We start from the raw sequence: 15,291 nt of genomic DNA, 5'->3' as shown, positions 1-15,291 counted from the left end.
AGATAGTCACTAGGCATCTGCCTCTGCTTTTTATACTCTGAGCTACGCCTGGAGGCTGCAACTTCCTTGGGGAGCGGAGGAACTAGGTTTTAATTAAATCTCAGACATATTCCATTTCCAGGTAAAAGTCTATACATCAAAGATTGTGAAGTGAGTCTTTCAACTCCAGGTGAAAACTTGATTAAGGCTTTTTCCTGTCTCCGTTTTATTAGATGTAATTTACAGGGTATAGTTTTGCACCTCCACTAATGATTTAATTTCCACAGGTAAAAAATGGTATCAACAGGACTTCACCCATTTCTAATAGCCTGTCATGTACATTTCAAATGTTCCTGTGTTAGTCTCCAGACTCTGGTCCTCTTGCTTTGTGTATTGAGACAATGGGCCGTCTCCTGAGTTCAAAAAACCAGGCAGATAATCCCATTAGCACTCTCAGAGGAACTGCATACAGACTCAAAGCCCCTCATATGGCCAAGACAATCACCCATTTCCTTGCCCCAAGCAACTTAAGGTAACAGCTCCCTTCTGGCAGACCTACACGGAACACAGGCAGAAAAATGAAAGAATATGTTCCTTTATTCCTAACATCATCAGCACCCCAATATATCACCACAGCCAGCACTTAAAAAAAAAATGCAAAACGCCCTAGATGTGAGTAAGCCTTCCGTTTTATCCGAGCCAGGCAAGGGTTTCCATTTTGTATGCTTGAATAATTTTGAATACATTTGATTAGCATATTTCATTATTGCCTAAAATAAGTAGCTGCAGTAGTGTCTGGATCCCACGCATGAAACAAGCAAGCAGCTAATCCAGTGTGCATGCTTGTTCAGAGTCTGTGGCTAAATGTATTATGGCCCATACTCACGGGCTACAATTGTCGCCGCAACACGCGGCGCACGCGTGTTGCGGCGATAGGTCGCCCGTGAGTATGCGCCGTTGCACCCCGAACTGTCGCTCGTCGCTGATGTCGCCAGGCGATTGAACTGCTCAATCGCCTGGCGACAGTTGCCGCCGCAACTGTCGCTAGTCCGCGTGAGTACGCGGACTAGCGACAGCAACCTCCATTGAGGAATACGGAGCTTCCGGCGGGGGGAGGAGGAACGTCGGCGACAGCTTCCGTCGCGCCGCTGGTCCCTCTTCCGCGTGTGTACACGGAGGGACCTGGCGAGGAGCTGTCGCCGGCCTGTCGCCCACACGCTCACGTGTGCTGGCGACAGGCCCAAAAAGTTGCCCGTGAGTATGGGCCATTAGAGGCAGAGGATCAGCAGCACAGCCAAGCAATATACATTGTTTAAAAAGGAAATAAATATGGCATCCTCCGTGTATCTCTTGGTTTGGGTGCGCTTTCATGCATCTTAATGACAGTTCTATTAGCAAAAAATACAGGTCCTTCTCAAAAAATTTGGATATTGTGATAAAGTTCATTATTTTCTGTAATGTACTGATAAACCTTAGACTTTCATATATTTTAGATTCATTACACACAACTGAAGTAGTTCAAGCCTTTTATTGTTTTAATATTGATGATTTTGGCATACAGCTTATGAAAACCCCAAATTCCTATCTCAAAAAATGAGCATATCATGAAAAGGTTCTCTAAACGAGCTATTAACCTAATCAACTAATTAAATCTAAACACCTGCAAAAGATTCCTGAGGCGTTTAAAAACTCCCAGCCTGGTTCATTACTCAAAACCACAATCATGGGTAAGACTGCTGACCTGTCTGCTGTCCAGAAGGCCATCATTGACCCCCTCAAGCAAGAGGGTAAGACACAGAAAGAAATTTCTGAATGAATAGGCTGTTCCCAGAGTGCTGTATCAAGGCCCCTCAGTGGGAAGTCTGTGTGGGAAGGAAAAAGTGTGGCAGAAAACGCTGCACAACGAGAAGAGGTGACCGGACCCTGAGGAAGATTGTGGAGAAGGACCGATTCCAGACCTTGGGGGACCTGCGGAAGCAGTGGACTGAGCCTGGAGTAGAAACATCCAGAGCCACCATGTACAGGTGTGTGCAGGAAATGGGCTACAGGTGCTGCATTCCCCAGGTCAAGCCACTTTTGAACCAGAAACAGCGGCAGAAGCGCCTGACCTGGGCTACAGAGAAGCAGCACTGGACTGTTGCTCAGTGGTCTAAAGTACTTTTTTCGGATGAAAGCAACTTTTGCATGTCATTCGGAAATCAAGGTGCCAGAGTCTAGAGGAAGACTGGAGAGAGGGAAATGCCAAAATGCCTGAAGTCCAGTGTCAAGTACCCACAGTCAGTGATGGTCTGGGGTGCCATGTCAGCTGCTGGTGTTGGTCCACTGTGTTTTATCAAGGGCAGGGTCAATGTAGCTAGCTATCGGGAGATTTTGGAGCACTTCATGCTTCCATCTGCTGAAAAGCTTTATGGAGATGAAGATTTCATTTTTCAGCACGACCTGGCACCTGCTCACAGTGCCAAAACCACTGGTAAATGGTTTACTGACCATGGTATTACTGTGCTCAATTGGCCTGCCAACTCTCCTGACCTGAACCCCATAGAGAATCTGAGGGATATTGTGAAGAGAAAGTTGAGAGACGCAAGACCCAACACTCTGGATGAGCTTAAGGCCGCTATCGAAGCATCCTGGGCCTCCATAACACCTGAGCAGTGCCACAGGCTGATTGCCTCCATGCCACGCCGCATTGAAGCAGTCATTTCTGCAAAAGGATTCCGACCAAGTATTGAGTGCATAACTGAACATAATTATTTGAAGGTTGACTTTTTTTGTTTTAAAAACACTTTTCTTTTATTGGTCGGATGAAATATGCTAATTTTTTTAGATAGAAATTTTGGGTTTTCATGAGCTGTATGCCAAAATCATCAATATTAAAACAATAAAAAGCTTGAACTACTTCAGTTGTGTGTAATGAATCTAAAATATATGAAAGTCTGTTTATCAGTACATTACAGAAAATAATGAACTTTATCACAATATGCTAATTTTTTTTTAGAAGGACCTGTACATATTTTGTAAATATGCCACAAAGATAGACTTATGATCAGTACAAGAAGAGTGTATAATCAACATTTTTTTTCTATTGAGATGTGAAGAGAATGTTTAATATTTTACAGGCCCCCTATGTGGATGTGATCTGTGTTAATAGCTACTACTCCTGGTACCATGACCCTGGCCATCTTGAGGTGATTCAGCTCCAGCTTAATGCAGAGTTTGACAATTGGCATGACTTGTACCAGAAGCCCATTATACAGTCTGAATATGGGGCAGACACCATCCCTGGTTTCCACAGTGTGAGTACAGCTTATGAGATGCATGTAAGTGTATGCATTGCTGGCCTGTCCCGTGTGTCATGTCTGCCTGCTCTGCTTGCAGGATCCCCCAGTAATGTTCACAGAGGAATACCAGGAAATGGTGTTACGAAACTACCATGCTGTGTTTGACCAGAAAAGAAAGACGTTTGTTATTGGAGAACTCATCTGGAACTTTGCAGATTTTATGACTGCACAAGGTAAATTTTGTTTTGTTTTTCTAATGTGAGGATTTTCATCTCTGGCATCTGTGTGGCCTTATCAAGTGTATCCTCACGCTTATGATTTGCCCTCTACCATGTATTGTTTGTAGAGTGACGTGTGTGTGTGTTTGTGTTGGAGAGGGTGTCAGCAGGAGTTATTGCTAACTCTTCTTTGATTGAATTTCTTCCTTGAAATTCTGGTATATGTCAACAGTAAATCTACGGTAAAGAGGGCTTAGACAGCAATACAAACTCTGTTTTTGTAGGATGAGAAGTGTTACTTTCTGTTTTGTCACTAAGGACATAATGTTGAGGCGAATTTCCCGCATGGGATTGTAGATAATACAGATTCAGCCAACTCTCTACAGCAAAGCTTCAGAAACATTGAATCAAATTATCTACCACCTTTTTCTGAAAGCATCTTGGTCTCCAGATCATGGTTCCTTCAGTTGAAGCAGGTGATTTGAGAAATCGGTCTTTGCTTTAAATTGGGCACCATCATAGAGCCCTAAGCAAATTGTGGCTTGGTGGTGTTGGGTGCTTAGTTTGGGCCCCAAAACTCAGGGATTGTTGTTGTTTGTATTGAGCTGCATTCAACTATTCTATAGCCAAATGCAGGCACCTTAGTCAAACACTAAAACCAATTATCAAGCACCGACATCCAACCTGAGCGCAAAAGAGAGAAAAAATTAAAGGTGAAGTGTAGTAAAGTTTTAATCCTTTTACGTGTTGACCCCCCCCCAAAAAAAAAAAAACTGCTGCAATTAAATAAAAGTAACTACATTCATTCACAACATCTCCGTAGATTGGCAGACTACAAGAAGCCTTGTAGACTTGGCAGTGAATAAGTCATTGACCAATTTGACTAGGGCTTGTTTCTTTTAAATGATTGGAGCGGAAGCCAGTTTGGAGGTGTCTAAACTGAGTTTTGTAGTGAGATGATGCACCAATTCTAAAGGTGGGTACACACATCAGATAAGTCTTTGGAAAATGAAATATCACAGACCAATTTTACCCCCTTCCATGTAGTATGAGAGCCATACCTACACAGTCTAGTCTACTGAGCTAAACTCCCCATCAGATCAAAATCTTTGCAAGATGCTTTACACATGCAACAGATCAGTATCTGCAAAAGATCAGCTCGTGCAAAATGCATTCATAGTCTATCTGCAGATCTTATACACACCTTGTTTAACGGACAATCATCTGCAGATCAGATCCACCAGGATGGATCTTCAGATCTGCAGATGAATGTCATTTAACCACTTGAGGACCAAAGTGCTAAACCCCCCAAAAGACCAGGCTAATTTTTACTAAAACGGCCACCGCAGCTTTAAGGCCAAGCTGCAGGGCCAAACACCGCACAGGAGTGATTTCCCCCCCCCTTTTTCCCCCACCAACAGAGCTCTCTGTTGGTGGGGTCTGATCGCCACCTAGTTTATTTTTATATTTTTTAAATAAATATTTGCGTATTTGTCTTTTTTTAATTTTTTTTTTTTTAGCAAACCCCTCCCTCCCTCCAACCAATCCCGCGATCTGCTGTCATAGGCTTCTGCCTATGAGAGCCGGTTGCTCTCTTGTCCCCCAGGGGGACAGCCGTGTCACACGGCTGTCCCCAGTACAGCGCTGCTGCCGATCGCAGTGCTGCACTATGTAAATAGCCAGCGACCACGCCGTAATAGTCTCCCGAGCAGCAATAGCCGCTCGGAGACTGAAGAGGGGACGGAGCTCCGCCCCCCCGAGGAGATGCGCGAGCACTCTGCGTGCAATCTCCTTCAGTACCCGGCTCCAGGACCTGACGCCAATTGGCATTAGGCGGCTCCGAGGCTACCGCCGCGGCCACGCCCATTGGCGTGGGGCGGTCCTAGAGCAGTTAAACAAGGTGTGTATGAGATCTGCAGATATAGACTATGAATGCATTTTTGCAGGAACTGATCTGTTACATGTGTACAGAATCTTTGTGTGCAGCATCTTGCAAAGATTTTTATCTGATGGGGAGTTCAGCTTAACAGAATAGACTATGTAGGTATGGCTCTCATACTACATGGAAGGGGGTAAAAGTGGCCTGATCTTTCTTTTTCCAAAGACTTATCTGATGTGTGTACCCACCTTTAGTTGACATTTTCCTGAAGTAGATTGGAGGAGTATGTATAGTTGTCATATATTATTGTTTTTATTTAGGAGACCGTGGTCTATTGTTTGTATTGACTTTTTTGTTTTTCCTCCTATCTCAGGCGTAACCAGAGTTGTAGGTAATAAAAAAGGAGTCTTCACTCGCCAACGGCAGCCCAAGAAGTCTGCATTCATTCTGCGGGACAGATATTGGAAGCTGGCCAATGAAACTCGGTATAAACCTACATAATAGCTGGATTCCTTTTCAGCATTTGGTGCTTCCATGACTTGTTTACACAGGACACCGTCATCGCCTTGCCCAATCCCTCTTGCTTAATACACAGCAAAAGTGTACGCTAAAACAAGAACAATGCCCAGCAGTTATATCTGGACATTCCAAACCACAATAATGGTTGTGTAAGCAGAAAATCATGGAACAGAAGTGCCTTCGATGTGTGAAACATCACACGCCGTGCCATACTATGCAGTTTGTACTAAAGATTACCATTTATAAAGCACACATGCTTTATAATTGGTTTTCTGATCGTATTAGGGTTGGTCAGCAAGATGCACATAATTCTGAGTTGATACAGGGTTATGCAAATTAAGTATGACAATTGTGCATCTTGAAAATGGACCATTGAAATTCACCTTGGTCAATGGGATGCAAAAGATTCTGAAAAAAATATTGAAAATGGATTCTGCCAACCCTAGATGGGTCAAAATTAAGTTGTCCTTGGAGATGATCATTCACCATCTGATACAGCAGTTTATTGCTGGATGAATAACTGGTTATCATTTAGCTATAGGAGCTTTGCCATTGCAGTGATGGTTACTGGACAAACTTTCTCAGGAGTAGAAGAAATCAGCTGTGCTGCATTTCCTCAGCCAAATGCTAATCCCACCAATGTGGGGAAGTACCATGGGGTATAGATACCTCTGCAATGATTTTCTATGCTCAGTTTATAGGAGTGTCAGTGTTTATGCCACAGAGGTGAGACATTCCAAGCACCATCACACACCATGGAACCTTCTAATGTTTTATTTTTAAAAATGTATGTTCTATGTACTTCTATTTACATAGTTCTGTATGATCTTAACTGGGATTGATAATTTTTTTATATTTTGTGATTGATAATCATGCACTTGATGGGGGATTAATTGAGGAAGCTGCTTTGATAAATAAAATTAAAAATCCAATTTTGAATCCAATTAATTGCAGTAAGTTGCTTTGCTTAAAATCTTTTCTTCTTCGTGGTTTTTGACAAACATACCTTGCTCATACACATTAGAATTAACAGAGGACGTCAGTAACATTTTTTACCTCATCATAATGGCACTTCTTAAGGGGTGGTATATATCATTTGTTAGTAGGAAAATGGACAAGCAGAAAGAGAACAACAACTTTGACAAACTATGATGCACAAGTACAAATACTTCATAAAGAGGCTGTGGGTGTTTAGGAGAAACAGGCAGCTAAATATGTGAAATGGCTGTCCAGTGCAGCCGTCTACTTCCCCTAAGCCCCCAGCAGTCTCTTTAGGCCACGTTCACAGTGGGTTTAAAGAGGAACTCCAGTGAAAATGTAATAAAAAAAAGTGCTTCATTTTTACAATAATTATGTATAGCTGATTTAGTCAGTGTTTGCCCATTGTAAAAAAAAATTTAAATCCCTGATTTACATTCTGACATTTACTACATGGTGACATTTTTACTGTTGGCAGGTGATGTAGCTGCTGCATGCTTTTTTTGGCAGTTGGAAACCACTGTAAACAGCCATTTCCCACAATGCATTACTGGATCTGATCATTTCTAATAGACCAGATAATGTATCAAATGTGCAGGTTCAAGAACATTTGGCAAATAGTGATCACAACATGATAACGTTTGATCTGGTGACTGATAGGCCACGGGGCAGCGGGACCACTAAACCTATGAATTTTAGAAAAGCAAAGTTCAATCAAATTAGGCAGGCACTAAGTTTGGTGAACTGGGATAATGTACTACAAGGAGAGGACATTGAAGGGAAATGGCAAGCTTTTAAACTTATTCTCAATCAATATTGTAGTATGTATATCCCATATGGAAACAAAATGTCTAGGAATAAAAAAAAAGCCTCTATGGATGAATAGAAAGGTTAGAGATAAAATGAAGAGGAAAAAAATGCCTAAAACAGGAGGGGACCGAGGCTGCACTAAGCAATTATAAGGAGTGCAATAAAAATTGTAAAAAAGGAATTAGGCTGGCAAAGATCGAAGCTGAAAATCAGATCGCTAGGGATATCAAATCTAACCCAAAGAAGTTTTACAGGTACATCAACTCTAAAAAAAAAAAAAAGGTTGACTGTATAGGACTCCTAAAGGATGAGGGTGGGAACTCAGTGGAGGATGACCAAGGTAAGGCAGAGTTATTAAATGCTTTCTTTGCTTCTGTCTTCACAAAAGAAACAGCACTGTTGCAAATTACAGATGCAGAAGAGTATCAATCTTCTAACTGTAATATTAAATACTTAACGCAGGAAGAAGTGAAGGCAAGACTAAATAAATTAAAAATAGGCAAGGCACCTGGCCCGGATGGCATGCATCCTCTGGTCCTAAGGGAATTAAGTTCAGTTATGGATAAACCCCTTTATCTTATCTTTTGTGACTCTCTTTCAACTGGCAGAGTCCCAGTGGATTGGCATACAGCCCACGTTTTCCCATTATTTAAGAAGGGCAAAAAAATCAGATCCAGGAAATTATAGACCTGTAAGCTTATCAGTTGTATGCAAACTATTTGAGGGGTTACTAAGAGATACTATACATGACTTCATAGTAGAAAATCTTTCTCAGAATCAACATGGGTTTACTAAAGACAGGTCCTGTTTGACCAACAGGCACAGCTTTTATGAGGTAGTGGACGCTAATGTGGATATTGGGAATGCTGTAGATGTGATATACTTGGACTTTGCAAAGGCCTTCGACACTGTTCCACACAAGTCTGGTGCAAAAGTTGAGGATGCAAGGACTGGAGAAGAGTCTGTGTTCATGGATAGGGAACTGGCTAATGGACAGAAAACAAAGAGTTGTGGTCAATGGACCATACTCAAAATGGGAGACGGTTAGCAGTGGGGTCTGTACTGGGTCCAGTGCTCTTCAATTTATTTATTAATGACCTAGTAGATGCAGTAGTGAGCAATGTTGCTATTTTTGCAGATGGTACAAAATTGTGCAGAATCATCAACTCTCAGGAAGATAGTGTCCTATTGCAACAGGATCTGGATAGGATGGCTATATGGGCACATACACGGCAGATTAAATTCAATGTTGAAAAATGTAAAGTCATGCATTTTGGTCGTACCAATGGTCTAGCACCATACAAATAAATGGGATACAGTTGGGGACATCAAACTTGGAGAAGGACTTAGGAGTACTCATCGACAACAAGTTAAATAATCTTACCTAATGCCAAGCCGCTGCAGCTAAATCTAACAATTTTGGGATGCATTAAAAGGGAAATAAAAACTCGAGATGCTAGCATAATATTGCCCCTGTTTAACTCTCTAGTAAGGTCACATCTGGAATATGGAATTCAGTTCTGGGCACCACATTACAAAAAAGATATTGCAGTTTTAGAGCAGGTGCAGAGACAAGCAACAAAATTGATACGTGGGATGGAAGGTCGCACTTACCAAGAAAGGTTAGATAAACTGGGTTTATTTAGTCTAGAGAAAAGATGCCTTAGAGGGGATCTAATTAACATGTATAAATACATCAGAGGACAATATAATAGCTTGGCAGGTGAGCTTTTTGTCCCTAGGCCTTCTCAAAGGACTAGAGGACACGATCTGCGCATGGAGGAAAACCGTTTTAGCCATTTATTTAGGAAAGGGTTCTTTACAGACATCTATGGCTACAATTACTAGGTAATGCCTAATGTTGATCCAGGGATTTTATCTGATTGCCATCTGGAGTCGGGAAGGAATTTTTTTTTCTCTTTTGGGGCTAATTGGACCATGCCTTGTAAGGGTTTTTTCACCTTCTTCTGGATCAACAGGGATATGTGAGGGAGCAGGCTGGTGTTGTACTTTCTTCTCTGGTTGAACTCGATGGACGTATGTCTTTTTTCAACCAAAATATCTATGCAACAAAGTTCAGACAGAAAACTGCCAGGAGTACCACAGTCCTCAGTTTCTTGTGGGAGGAGTTTCACCACAATAGCCATACAGCACCCCCTGATGGTCTGTTTGTGAAAATGAATAGATTTCTCATGTAAAAGGGGGTATCAGCTACTGATTGGGATAAAATTCAATTCTTGGTCGGAGTTTCTCTTTAAGGTACATCTTAATGCAGAATGTTGCTATGCAAAGTTCACGGTGCGGTCTAACTGAATGTGGTGTCCAAACACATTTACTGCACAACTCCCGTATTAACAGTGACCATGAAGCATACTTTTCATTGGCTGCATACTTTACTATACTTCACTTTATCCAATGCGCAGATAATATGCAGTGCCGCTTTGCCCTTGCATTGTGATCCTTCAGTGACCAGGAACGCAACACAACCACCACTGTGAACATAGCCTTATTCTTCCAAGTGCAAGAAGATTGCAGGGTCCTTTCACGCTGAATCTGTTGCAATGAGCTATCATTGCAATGCAATGATATTCCTATGGTATTTTCACATTGGGAACAGTGCTGTGAGTTTGCAATGAAAGTACCGTATGTTTCACTGGCACAACACTGTATGCTTCATTGCACCGCATGTCTAACGTAAGGTGCAACTTTTTTGCACCGGTGCAGTTAGATGGTATAGCAACGCAACATTCACTGAAGTCTGAGTTAAGTGGTGTCCAATGTTTTCCTATGGTGTAAATGACTAGTGGAATGTGTTCAGAATGGTACACACTCACTGAGTTATTCATCAAGTGTTTAGGGAAGAGACTCTCCTCCACTTAGAATAGCAGATTCTGAGGAAATGTCTTCTAGGACAGGATAGGAATGGGTGTTCAGCTGCAGCCACTGTAATTTGTCTTTGGACACCCCAAGTGGATCTTGCAGCTAAAAGCTTGATCTGTTAATGTGTCATTAACTTTGTGAAAACCTGAAGTGAGAGCAATATTGATATTCTGAGTCAGTGATTTAGTAAGTAGTATTATAAGGAGATAATCAGCATTTGTTATAAAGTATGTTCTCATAGCAACTTCCATATCCTCATCAAGACAGCCTTCCTAAAGCAAAGTCAGCATAATCAGATGGGTTAAATCATGTTTATTGTAGGGGATCATGGATATTATGTTTCCTGTCTGTTGTGCTATGCAATCCTTTGCAGGTACAGTGCTGCCCATAATTCATACCCCTGGCAAGTTTTGACTTTTATTAAACCAGCAAGTAATTTTTTGGCGGGAAATGATATAGATGTCTCCCAAAAGATAATAAAAACGATGTACAAGAGGCATTATTGTGGGAAAAAACAAATTCTGAGCTTTTATTTGAGCAAAAGGTGCCCAGTCCAAACTGATTAATGCCATTCACAAACTGTTAGTCTATGGGAGAATCCAAATTTCTATACCATTCCAAATAGTCTAAGCTGTTCTAGAGCACCCTAATTAATTGGAAACAGCTGTTTTAATCAACTCAACTGTAGATAAACAGCAGCTTTTTGCAGTTGGTTTGTGGACAGTCATGGTTAAGACAAAGGAGCTCAGTGAGAACCACTGGCTGTGCATCGGGACTGCTCACAAGTCAGGAAAGGGCTACAATGCCATTTCTAAATGTTTTCAAGTTCCAGTGGCTACAGTGCAAAGTAGTATTTAAAAAAATGCAAGATGTTCCAAACTGTGGAAATCTGAGGACGTGGTCGGAAGCCAAAAGTGACACCTGAGCTGTCTAGGATGATAGTGAGAGGTGAAAAAGAATCCAAGGATCATCACCAAGGCCATCCTGGTGAATCTGGGCTCCGCTGGTGGCAATGTCTCAAAACACAATCCAACAGACACTGCACACTGCTGGGTTCCACGGATACAGACCAAGGAGGACGCCACTTCTCCAGATAAAGCACACAAAAGCTTGCTTAGCCTCTGCAAATGCTCATCTGGATAAAGAAGACGACTTCTGGCCTTCTGAGTTATGGTCAGATAAAACAAAAATGTGTTTGGTCACAATGAGGTTGCCTTTATTTAGCGTAAAAAAAAAAATATAAACTTTCAACCCAAAGAACACCATCCCACACTGTCAAACATGGCCAATGAACCAGGGAACCTAATCACCATAAACTGCACTATGAAAAAAGAGTGATATCAGGCAGTCTGCAGAGAAACTTGGACACCAGTGGACATTTCAGCATGACCAAAACACAGCAAAAGTGGTGAAGAAATGGTTAGTAAACAATATTGTCAGCCAGAGTTCTGACTTAAATATAATTGAGAATCTGTGGAGGGAGCTAAAGATCAAGGTGATGGCAAGAAGATCCTCAAATCTAAAAGATCTAGAGTTCATTGCTAAAGTTGAATGGGCAAAAATACCTGTGGAGACATGCAAAAGTAACAAAGTCAAAATTTGCCAGGGGTATGAATAATTATGGGCAGCACTGTACATTGCTGTAACACTATTTGTATTCAGTACTCAGATTCACAACTTTAGTGTTTGAAATAAAGATTTAAAAAACAAAAATGCAGCGGAAGGTTAGATCAACTGTGGTATCTGCAGCAACAGGAATTAACAAAAAAGGGGTGAGGTTTGAATGCTAGTTTTGGTAGTCCAACAGAAAGTGGCTGTAGAACTCGCTCTACGGCCTCTTTCACATGGGAGGCTAAAGGTGGCCATACATGGTACAATTTTTTCATCCAATCTTACCAATTTTATGTAGTATAAGGGAACTGCCTAAATTATCCTCTCAGTATATTCACTTAATTTACCCCTTTACAACATAGAAATGGTAAGATTGTATGAAAAAAAAATTGTACCATGTATGGCCACCATAAAAGTGATAGTTAGCCTGGCAGCTACTCCTGTTGGGCTCTTTGCTTGCTAGTGCTTAGCATGGGCATTGGAGAGGTAGCCCAACTATAAAGTCACAGCTGAGCATAAATGTGCTTGGACATGACATGTCACAGGGTGATTGCCACAGGCTCCTGTGTGAAAAGGGCCTAAGCTTGTCCTCTAGTCTTCCTCCAATGTTTTCAGTGTCTGCTCAGCTTATGTGACTCTCCACAGAGCTGTAACATGAGTTAGCAGGCTACTGGCAGATTTGCTAAAGCTCATCTCCAGGGACCCATCTAAATATACCATTACACTTCTAAGTAATCTCGGCATCCCAGTGGTAGTGAAACAAGGCTTCTGAAGCTAGTTTTTGTTTTGATCTGCAGTAAAATGTTTTCAGGGCAGGGTGTCTGACTAGAATCTTAGCTTTCACATTTTGTAAATACAACATGCTTTAGGAACCACAATATAGAAAAGCTCATCTACACAATCCTAACCATATATAACATTAACTTATCAAGGAGCTTATATTACAGTTTACACCTGACAACACAAACCTTTGTATCCGCAGCTCTGCTTTAAGGTAAGAATGTATTCATATCCAGTTCAATGATTTGCATGTGCATGCATTCCTTGTATCAATCAGAATTAAATTAGTGTAGTAACTATGAAATGTTTTGTTTTCTTGCATCCACATGCTAATGTAGTACATCTCCATCTTAGCTATTTCGATTCCTTACGGAAAAATTCTATATCCCAAGACCTATACTGTAAGAAGAGGGAGACAGCAGCAGGATCATGTGGACCACATAGTGGCCTTTTGTGAACTTGGACTATAGATGAAGTGTTAAACAGTATGACTCAATTATGATGCTAATTAAGATGGAGAAGTATTTATAACCCTCAGCGTTTGTCACATTGCAACCTGGAATGAAAACTGATTTGGACTTTATAACAATTACAAAATGAAAATCTGACTGCATTCATTAGTGATGATTAATGTGATTGCCAGTATTTCCAACCTGGGTGCAAATGTACTGCAAAATGCATGAACCTTAGAAATGGGCCTATCAAATGTGATTTCTGCCAATTAGAATTGGTCCAGTTGCAATTTGCATTATATCTGTATCCAGTTCAGAAAAATCAGCATCTCGATCATCTAGTATCCATTGTTTTGCTAGTTAACTCCCCAAATAAGATCTGATCCTACCAGTTAACCCCAGATTATTTTTTTGGAGGCCTTTCTGTATGGAATTGGTGTCACATGGTGCCAGCACAAGCAGACCAGTTTTGAAAGACCTGACTGGAACAAAGGCCAAGGGTAGTGGACAGGGGCAGCAGGTTAGTGTTGCTCAGATAGATTAAGGTCCATAAGACACACCATGTTTAGCATTTTCCCCTCTGTAAACTGTGATGTCTCATAGTCCGAAAAATACAGTAAATTTGCAGGAAAGAGTTTGCATGCAATTGTGCAGAGGGCTAATTCATTTTCAAGACACTGAATGGACACTTCCCCAACATCTGAGTTGGGAAAAAAAAAACAAAACAAAAAAAACTTTGCTATACATATTTCTCCCATATTTACAACATACATACACAAGACATCGTAGTGTTGTTTCTACATTTATTTTATAACAAAATTATATGCAACAAAAAGACTTAAATATTTACATAACACTTTTTTCCGATATCCATTAAAACTGAACTGATCTGCCGTAGGGCTGTCTGTTACTCTTGCGAGATTCTGTGGTTGCTTGATTACTCAAATCAAAAAGCAGTATTTCATACATTCCGAGGCAACATTCCCATACAAAAACACCTCGTACTTGGCCATGCACGCCGCAGGCTTACATTAAGGAATCTTCAGGCTGAGCATCTGTACAATACACAATGATTTATGGTTCCATACATTACAAAAAATAGGATTAAATGAAGTTATGGAATGGCAACTGGAAAGAACAGAAAAATAATAAGGGTTACTGTTAGCTGCTGCACACGTTTGTACTGCATCACACAGTGCAAAGCAAACAGTGGCTGTGTCCCAACAGAGGTTCCATTGGCTTTCCACCAACATCTTATGGACTACTAAGTGGTACATAGTGGTATCCAGGTGAACAGTTCATATCTGTGCTAGTGTACAATAGCCATACATAAGTACTTCTATGACTATATCATACTGGACAGACATCTCCCTTAATCTTGCACATACATGGACATGACAAATTGGAGGTCAGGAGTGGGAAGAGTTGGAATGTGTATATGTATAAGAAAAATAGTCCGTATTTAGATGTCTTTTGTGGGTGTCAAGTTTTTCACATAATGAGACTGAGTAATCAGGCCAGTAATCGGCTCAGTCCAGCTATTTTCATTTATGCCATTTAAAATCCAAATAGGTGCACGATGGAACAGGGTGAGTAGAGTAACAATAGGGTCGATTAGGCAAGTAGATCCACTGGTCTGGATCTCTCGCCAAAGCAAAAAGTCAGAGCTCTAAATACTGACTAGGTGCAGGGCTGTGCCAGCTTCCAGAGATCTTCAGACTGTGCTTCATTCCAGCCAGAAATGCACTCTGAACTCATACTGAGAAACTGAGGAGTAGGTTTTGCCAACTATGAGGCATTCTGTTTAAAATGCAGCTGGCTGCACAAGAATTACCGCTTTCTCACTCTAATTATAGCACTGGAAACTTCAATGGTATTTGTAGCAAGCTAAACTGAGACTGAGCACT

General features: G+C 41.2%; 1 protein-coding gene across 2 annotated transcripts in view; it reads left to right on the top strand.

Annotated features, from left to right (window-relative positions):
* The window catches only part of GUSB (glucuronidase beta), a 78,336-nt gene extending 64,320 nt beyond the window's left edge, over window positions 1-14,016 (top strand). For both annotated transcript variants that reach the window (XM_068268585.1, XM_068268586.1), the window contains 4 exons: window positions 3,096-3,272; window positions 3,355-3,490; window positions 5,728-5,839; window positions 13,287-14,016. In XM_068268585.1, the coding sequence (XP_068124686.1) occupies window positions 3,096-3,272; window positions 3,355-3,490; window positions 5,728-5,839; window positions 13,287-13,389 (528 nt within the window). In that variant the 3' untranslated portion in view covers window positions 13,390-14,016. The remainder of the gene's footprint in view (window positions 1-3,095; window positions 3,273-3,354; window positions 3,491-5,727; window positions 5,840-13,286) is intronic.
* Window positions 14,017-15,291: the final 1,275 nt, after the last annotated feature.

The sequence above is a fragment of the Hyperolius riggenbachi genome, chromosome 2 (genome assembly GCF_040937935.1).
Source record: "Hyperolius riggenbachi isolate aHypRig1 chromosome 2, aHypRig1.pri, whole genome shotgun sequence".
Taxonomy (NCBI): domain Eukaryota; kingdom Metazoa; phylum Chordata; class Amphibia; order Anura; family Hyperoliidae; genus Hyperolius; species Hyperolius riggenbachi.
This window is presented reverse-complemented; position numbering and strand designations above follow the sequence as displayed.